The sequence below is a fragment of the Homalodisca vitripennis genome, chromosome 4 (assembly GCF_021130785.1).
Source record: "Homalodisca vitripennis isolate AUS2020 chromosome 4, UT_GWSS_2.1, whole genome shotgun sequence".
Classification (NCBI taxonomy): Eukaryota; Metazoa; Arthropoda; class Insecta; order Hemiptera; family Cicadellidae; genus Homalodisca; species Homalodisca vitripennis.
In genome coordinates, this window is record NC_060210.1 from 141,411,446 (window position 1) to 141,420,922 (window position 9,477).

The 9,477-nt window shown below is 30.6% G+C and overlaps 1 protein-coding gene across 1 annotated transcript; it reads left to right on the plus strand.

Moving 5' to 3' along the window:
• The first annotated feature begins 765 nt into the window (after positions 1-765).
• On the plus strand, positions 766-1,585 carry LOC124360251 (UDP-sugar transporter UST74c). Its single transcript, XM_046813694.1, has one exon. The coding sequence runs from the start codon at positions 997-999 to the stop codon at positions 1,480-1,482; it is 486 nt and encodes a 161-aa protein (XP_046669650.1). The 5' UTR covers positions 766-996; the 3' UTR covers positions 1,483-1,585.
• Positions 1,586-9,477: the final 7,892 nt, after the last annotated feature.

Sequence of the window (9,477 nt, forward strand, 5' to 3'; positions counted from 1 at the left end):
TTCACTGTCTACCTTCTTCTGTTAGCAAGCTACAGACACAATCATGACAAAAAAAGGATTATTTTTACATCTATTTATGCATATTTCAAATTCCCAGTAAATTGATAATTCTGCCTATTCTGTAGTATGTGCTGTTGTTTTCTTAGTGGTAAAAGTGTGAAAGCAGTTCATTCACTATCAGAGTTGTGAAGAATAAGGATCAAACATAATGAGTGATTGAATGGCATTCAAATGTATAAGAGTTGTAAAAGATGGCCAAAAGAATATTCAGAACAAATAACAACAACAGTAGCGTCAAAGTAATCACACTGTAGTAGGTTTTCTCTGACAGCAGTATATAAGGTTCTTATTAGATTTGAATTATATAAAAAGTAGATATAAGTATGGGGTTTCATTTAAATATAAAACTTACAGAAAATTTGTAATATGTTTTTCTGTATATCAAAGCAATGCTTACTTTAAAAAAAATACCCCTCATAACATTGTTTTTTGTTAAGTTTTTGAATACTTCTCCAATATGTATTTCTTTTTTAACTATACTTTTTTAATTGGATGGCTAAAGTTCTTTTATTATTGTAGCCTTGACTCCCAAAAACCTTTTGTTGCAGATGATTGATGTAAAGTTGCCCTGGATGATGATGTTATACATTGTCATATAAGCTTTGTGAAATGGTTGTAATAAGATGAGCTCGACTGTCACGGAGATGGACAGAGATCAACTTCTACCAGGGGCGAGTCCGCCTGTGTACTCTAGCATCATGAAAATATGGACTGCTTTTTTTTATGCGTGTTCATCTTTACTAATCACAATAGTCAACAAAACTGTCCTCACTTCTTATGAGTTCCCTAGTTATCAAGTGTTAGCCATGGGACAGATGTTGACGACTGTGGTCGTTTTATTTGTTGGTAAACAGTTTTAATGTAATTAAATACCCAGACTTCAATTCTAGGACCGTTGTGGAAATCTCACCGTTACCATTGATATACTTAGGAAATATGGTTTTTGGTCTGGGCGGAACTAAGGAACTCAGTCTGCCAATGTTTACAATGCTGAGAAGATTTGCCATATTGATGACAATGATTGCTGAATTTTATGTTCTTAATATCCGTCCAAAATTGTCAGTTAAAATATCTGTCGCTCTTATGATAATAGGAGCGATGATCGCCGCAGGAAATGATCTCGGCTTCAATTTTGAAGGTTATTGTTTTGTTTTGGCAAATGATTTCCTTACGGCGGCCAACTGTGTATTTACTAAAAAGAAACTGAACACTCAGAAGGAGATGGGAAAGTACGGATTGATGTTTTACTGTGCTGTGTTAATGCTGCCTCTGTCGGTGCTTCTCAACTTTGGCATGGGAGAACTGCAAAGGGTATGTGAGTTTGAGTACTGGTCAGATGCTATGTTTATAATTCAGTTCCTACTCTCTTGCACAATGGGGTTCATTTTGAAACTACAGTGTAATGTTGTGTACCCAGTATAATTCTGCACTAACAACAACTATTATGGGGTGCTTAAAAAACATTCTTGTAACTTATTTAGGAATGTTTATTGGTGGAGATTATAAATATAGTCTGACGAACTTTCTTGGGATAAACTTATCTATTATAGGTAGTTTAATTTATACATTTGTAACATTTCGACCAGCCAAACCTGCTCCAAGTGATCCTGTACATGTGGTAACTCATGGCAAGTGACAAAACTGAATGCTTTGTACAGTTTCTAATTATAACTTGAGTTGACTCAACTGTAATTTACATTGTAAATTGAAATTATGATTTACATTAAATTTGACCTTATTGGGTTTTATAAATATATTTTTCAATTTTCTATTTATATGAGGTGTGGCTATTAAATAACGAAACTGAACCTGCTGCGGATCAAGGAGGCACGTGTCAACCACCATTACCATCAGCTGTTAAGTGTGAACGTTCTCTTTAGTATGCAAACTAGTCTCGCTTTTGTAAACAACACTGTTTAGTCAGAGCCTACATTAACATTTTTGTTTTATTTTATTTTTTTATTTTTTTGCTGGATGAAATGGTTAGTTTAATAATAGAGCAACGAATTATTATGAAATTTCATTGTGAACTTGGGGAAACTGCTACTGAAACATATAATTTACTGAATGAAGTGTATGGAAGTGAATTTTTATTGTGGGCATGTGTTATTGAATGGTTTAAGCATTTAAAAGATGGCAGAGAAGACATTGAAGATGATTTGCGGCCAGGTCACCCTTCAACATAAAAAAACTGATGAAAAAGTCAGTAATTTGATTCGGTCTGACCGTCGATTAAGTATTTGCACAATTGGTGAAACTGTAAATATTGATAAATAATGTGTATGGCACATTTTACATGACAATTTTAATATACAAAAAGTGTGTGCTAAAATGGTGCCTACAATTCTAACTTGAACAACAAGAACAGCTAAATACAGCATCCCAGCGTTAGAACATCCACCTTATTCACCAGATCTTTAAACCATGTGACCTACCTGTTCCTTAAGGTGAAAAATTTTACAACATCAGACTCGTTATTTAATAGCCACACCTCGTAACTTTATATGTGGCTTTATTACCATTTTTCATCTAAAATTAAAAGGATAAAATTGCTTATTACAAATTTCCTTCTTACTAAGTGTTAAAAATCTAATTGTGAAAACAGTCTATTACATAATTGTTCTATTATTAGAAAAATACTTGTACTGCTAAGTATGCAATTTAGTTTTAATTCCATGTGAATAAATTAAAGACTGATCTATAATAACTTTTTGTAAACTAAATTTCACTGTTTCAGTTAAAAAAACATTGTGTTAGAAAAAGTTTAGTTAACTGTGTTTTCAATAGGGAATAGGATTTACCTACTCCCCAAAAAATCTTAATACCAAAAGTTCATGGAAGCTTAAACAACCTACTTTCTTAGAATATCCTGTACTCCCAAATTTTTCAGAATTCTGTGTAACATACCTTCCTCAAACATCTTTTGACCACACCACTGCTTTGTAATACCAAATGGACATTTCTTAAACTAGTTGTTATTGACTAGAATATTATTGATGCTCATTAAAAAATTCACTCATTAACTTATTTGAAAATAAACCAATATAACAAAGTATTGTAGGACTTGACAGAACGTTCTGAATAAGTTATCACTTAGATAGATGATGTACTACACCTTTTGACCTCAAAATCAATAGGACTTTTCTTTGAACTAAGAGGGACCTGTGTTTTAAGTTTCAAGTCTCCAGGACCTTTCTATCAAGGGCACACAGGTGGATTGTCCATTTACCTTTTGACCCTAAAATTATTAAGATTTTTCCTTTGGACTAAGAAGAACCTGTGTATTAAGTTTAAAATCTCGAAGAGCTTTCTATCAAGGGCAATTGCACAGACGGGTTGTCCCTTTACCTCTTGACCCTAAAATTATTAAGATTTTTTGACTGAGGAGACTATTTATCAAGTTTAAAGTCTCTAGGACTTTTCTATTGCATACACGAACACACAAATGGACTGTCCTCTTACCTTTGGACCTAAAAATCAATAGTGATTTTATTTGGATCAAGAGGAACCTATGTAGGTTACCAAGTTTCAAGTCTTTAGGACTTTTATATCTAGAATTATCGCACAGACAAACGGACAGACACGATTTCAAGAAGATCCTTAATAATGATCAAGTTTAATACTTCATAGTTAATTACTGGACTAAATAATATACTTTCGTCAAATGATTTAACAATAAATTTGGCAATTTGAGTCTATTTTACCGGATACTTGTAAATGTTTTGATGTAACTTAACAAAGAATGGGGAGCAATGAATTTAAAGAGGAAAATCACACATATAGTTTGTTTAAAAAAGAATTATCTACATTTAGAAGGTTATATTTCTTCAGTCTCTAAGCCATTTTAATCAGTTTTTATACTTATACTGAATTTGAAAGAATTCTCAAGATCAAGTGAATACTAATAGATGGTAGAATCACGCTTGTCTTATTTTTCTTATCTTAAATTCTTTTTATCCTGCACCTTGTGAAGTGTGCGGTATAACTCTTTTGTATGGTTTCGTCAACGATATGGTGTAGAACCTTTCAAAGCATCAGGCAATGATATGGCATTTCAAATAACACAGCCTGCGTATACTAAGAGAAATCAACAGGTTGTCACCATTTAGATGTGGAACATATCTATTAGAATGGAATAGATGTCTCAAATATGGACCAGCTAAATGGATCCTGATGAGTAAGCTAAGGCCACTGCATAATGTGATATTTTTTCCTTAAGGGGAATAAAAAAAGATTCTGTTTATTTGATTTTACTTGTATATAGAGTTCAAAGTGCATACCTTCATTTCAATGATCTCATAAACAGAAGATATATTCTTTCTAAAATTTTAACAAACTCATAGATTGTGTACCTAAGAAATTTATTGAACACCGATAAATTGGGATGCCAAAAAACATTGTATAAAGTCATGTAGAAACATAATTCATTATTTTCTAAGTATAAGGAAAACTTGAACACCGCTCTGTGTTGCATAACAGGCTTTGCTGACGTTTCTTACAAAATTTCAAATTTATAGCTCATTTCATTCTTGAGATGTCTTGTGAAATTGATAGACGTACAGACAATCATGTAGAAAAGAAATGTTTAAATCCACTCGGCAAATAAAAGAGAGACTGTGTCAGCCTCCTGAGTGATAGTTCAATGACACTTGGCCAAATTCCATGTTTAGACATACACTGATAGACATGCTCTTCTATGTAGAAATGTAGATTCATGCAAAATTAAAAGTTTACAGATAAACATGTTCTCAAGATATCTTGCCACATAATGCATTCACATTTTTATTTATTAAAGTAGGTTTCATAGCAGGTTCAAATAATAAAAGATTTGGTGAGCTAAGTTGGGTACTACAACACAAGAGTGCACTGAAATTAAATATTGTCACCAATTTATGACATTGATTTTCCACTCTGTTATATTATCTTTTATATCTATGACTAAAAATATTTTATTTTGAAACCTTACATGATTTTACTCAATTTTCTTACAAATTTATTTATTCTGCTATTTTTTTGTTGCCATCATGGTCACCTGTAAGACCAATAAAAATATTTGCTAATGCTTGGGCAAATCCCATGGAGTGACATGCACCATCATTGAACTCAGCCTCATATAAAAATGAAGCTTCATACAAACTTGGAAGTCTATAGTTTTGTTTGTTTTCGAGACGCATGTGGACAGACAGAAATTAAATTTTTCCAGCTTCTCGAGTGATAGGATTCGCTAACACTCAGCCAATAAACATTTAAAATCAGATAGTTAATTCTTAAACACTATAACATAACAATTTTGTGGTCAATGAATACAAAATTTAAAACCTTGTGACACCCTTTTGTGAACTACTAGAAGGACTGAGACAAGAAGTAGCAGGCACGACAGACTCAAAGAGGAGGATATGGTGTAAGTTTCTGTTTAAGTCTCTAGTATTGGAACTTCTCCACAGTCAATCTCCCTAGGTTCTGTGGATGGATTTCCACACTACACAAATGCAGTAGATGTCATAGAAATTCAATTGTAATGAGGGAAGAAGTATCAGAACCTGCATAAATTGGAGTTCTCCAGAGCCAGTGTAGTGTTCTCAAATACTTTTGTATCCAAAATCAGTGATAGTAAACCAAATGATCTCTCATGCCCAGATTATGTAACATTGGTTTTAATAAGAATATATTTTTGAGAAAACTATTAAACAAAAGTTTTAAGCATATCCATTATAAAAAAGTAAAAAGTAAAGAATGTCCTATTTTACCAGGCGAAGTTAGGGCTAAGAAGCCCTCTCTAAGACTTAACCTGGGGACCAACACTTAAAGGTGACTTCCGAACCACCACCAATGGCCGGGCAGGCGGGCCGCTTGCAAGGACAGGATCACTTAATTTTTTGTATTATATTAGTTCCTCAGTAAATTAACTTAGACATAGGATATAGAAAGGTAAATAATGACACCCTTAGAATTAACTAGTTAGACGGTTAAGGTCTACCGGTTACTGTCATGCACTGCAATATATTGGACATCTTAGGAAGTTATACATTGATCAAAAAATTAAAAAATATTGTACCTTTTGGAAATAAGGCTTATTTAATATGCTATTCAAAATTTGGTTACATCCAAATAGCAAATTTATATAGGACAGTTCCAGTTGAATTCAAATTAAATATATATGTATATATATTATATATATATATAAAACTTGAAATTTTAATATTATATTCACAAAATTAGTTAGAGCAAACTGTGTATAAGAAGTGACAGACAATACTATAGCCGATAAATCATTTAATGAACAATTTTTTGTATTCCTTTTTTAAAGCCATGCATCTAAGGTTGATTTGACATTAGTGCCTCACAAAAAATAGTTGAAAAGAAAGCTCAATTTCAGTTTCAAACTCACTTTGAACTACAACAATATAAGTCCTTCTTGGTTTATTTGAATACTTATACATCTAATATACAAGGTGTAACAAAAATAAAAAACCAACTTCAAGAAGTGCTGGAAACACGAAATTTTGCACGCACGTAGCATTTACCTTCAAACTACCAGGAAAAGTCTGAAACCCTTAAATTTGTACTATTAAACCCCTTAACACTTTGACCTTTTTACCCTTACAGGCGTTTCTTTCAAGCCTGATAGCGGGCAAACCGTTAGAGCTAGCTTGGATCTGACGAAAAATTGTCAATTGGGAATGAAGTGACCTACACAAAAGGTCCAGTGACTGTTTACTCTATCTCCATCGGTTAGCCATTAAATGCGGAAAGATTTTAGTTTTTCCGATTGATTTCAATCTCGAAAACAAGTTCGTTTTTCCATGACATCCATTGATTATTGTTATACATTATACATTTGGCTGAGTGTTAGCAAAGCATTATGACCCGCACGATGTTTTAGGACAGATACAGCTGTGGACATGAAATTTAGAAACTTTATCAGTGAGCCGAAAGCGAGTACATTATTATTCAATTTTACTTATCAATAGACATATTATAAGTACAATAAAGTAACGTTATTGTTAAAAAAATAATATTTCTGAGAGAAAAATTAAGTTTTTGTTGATCACAAACATTCCAATTTTAAACTATGTTTATAGATATTAATATTTTTCAAAGTAACCTAATGAAAAAATGACAATTGTATAATCAATTATAAGTTATGTAATTAGGTCTGTAATTGTTTTAAGAATTTTTCTTGAAAATTTTGTGAATTAATACTCATTAAGATTATAGGATTTTGTTTCAAGATTGTAATATATTTTTATATTGTATAAAAATTATAGCTGTATAAAAGTCTGATAGTGGAACATCATGTACATGGAGACATTTTACTTTTTCAGTAGTTCGTATGAAAATTAAAGACAATTTTGTAATTTACTTTGGTATATTCAATTGTTTCATTACATTTATGTTCCTGTCATATATTTTTTCTTTTTGTTTCTAAACAAACAATTTTCTTATTTTTAAGTGACTAGATATTTTTGAATTTGCAATAATTGCTTTTTTGTGTTATTCTGAAATTACATTACCAAGCTTTCTCAATTTTCAGGAATTAATGTTAAACACAAAATTTAAATTATTAAATTTATTCATTGGATTTTGATACGACAAACGACTTTTCTGTTGTAAACAAATTGTAAATATTATAAGGCCAAACCAAATGAACTTCCAGAAATTAGAATGCTACCAGTCTCAAATCTAGTTTCATTTCCTTTTCTAATTAAAAAATGTGTATAAATTATTAAATGCGTTATCACAAGGTGACTTTGAGGCATCAACTTGTCTCATTAATATCAAGTTGTTTCTCACAGAATGATGCATAAAACCATATAATAATAAAAAATAAGTAATTAATTTTGAAGAGGAATAAACCCTCACTAGTAAACGTATCCAATACACAGTATCGGACCATGTAAGCTGTAAGCTGTTGACAGTATGGTGATCTGCCTCAGTACTCTAATATGGCTAAATTTGTAATTGCTTTGAAAAATATTTAAATTAATACAATAATACATAAATAATTTTGCCTTATGGAAATCTATCTAAAAACCTCAGTAAGATTACAAAACTAATAAAATAAGTAATTTTAAGTTTCTATAATAAACTGAAATAATAGTGTTAGCGGATACTGATTGCTTTTACTGATTCATTTACATTATCTTTTATAACAATTATCTATATTTTTGTATGCACTGTTTTGCCTATATTTTTATACAATAAATAAAAATTGTATTAAAATGTTTATATATTGAATTACCGTACTTTTTTGTTTTGGGTCATTAATGCATGACCAAAATGAGCATCTACTCAAATTTTATCTAAAGATTAAAATTAAACTGTGATTATCAGCAAAATGCTAGATGTACTTTATTATTTATAAGTTTACAATTAAAAGTGATTTTCGTTGTTTTAATATTTTTAAGTGCTATTAGTTTTATTTTAGGTCCATAGAGTGCTATAAAGCACATGTTTCTATATTGGTATGTTGTATTTTATATGTTAATCTTAACATGATAATGAAGGTGATATGTTGTACAAGGAACTAAGACAAGTTTCTTGCTAGACCTGCTGTGTTTGGGGCTGCCAGGTTTCAATGATGTTACATCATCTTGGGCTCTAGGTCAGATATTTGTTTTTACCTTCAGCAGTTTCTGGTCTTGACCTTTGACCGCTGACTAATGATGATGCTGTAGCATTGAAATTAGGTGATGCTATAGGCCTTACGAAGTTTTTTCTCATGAGTTCTAAAAAAATACATTGCTTTAAGATTGTTATAAAAACTTTATCTTCAAGCCTATTACATATTGCTATTATATATGTTATGTATTATATGCTTTTGTTTTGTATATTTTTTGTATTTATCTTATCTTCTTTATTGATTATTTATTGTGATAAGAAATAGTTTTACCAATTTACTTTCTTGTTTATTTGCCAGTAATATAACAGTTACTCTATTTGTCAAAATCATGTTTGAATCCTTTTTTAATTTAAATTTACATAATTTCTGGTACAATGATAATTTTTTCTTAAAATGAATTAAATCTGTATTTATATTTAAATGCTTAAAATGTGTATCTGTACATTTGTACTTAAATAAAACATATATTTCTGGGAGTGTATCTCTCACAAGAATATATTTCCAGCCAGTAGCAAATATATTGTTTTTTAAACTTTTGAACAAACTATTGTTTTTAAGTGTACTAATATAATATCTCATAAATTATTATTATTATTTATGAACTATTATTTTCTCATAATAATTTATATACATATACCGTACTCTTTATTATAAAAATTATTCCCCACTAAAAATGCTTCAAAATCTTGTAATTTGTGAATTGTTTTTTTTTTTTTTAATTAGTTGACTGTAGTATAGTACAGACTAATAATTCAGTGTCTAATTCTCAACATTTTACAATTTAAACATGGTCC

What these genes read in the sequence shown, in the direction of transcription:
- LOC124360251 (XM_046813694.1), top strand. Translation starts at nt 997, where the DNA reads ATGGTTTTTGGTCTGGGCGGAACTAAGGAACTCAGTCTGCCAATGTTT.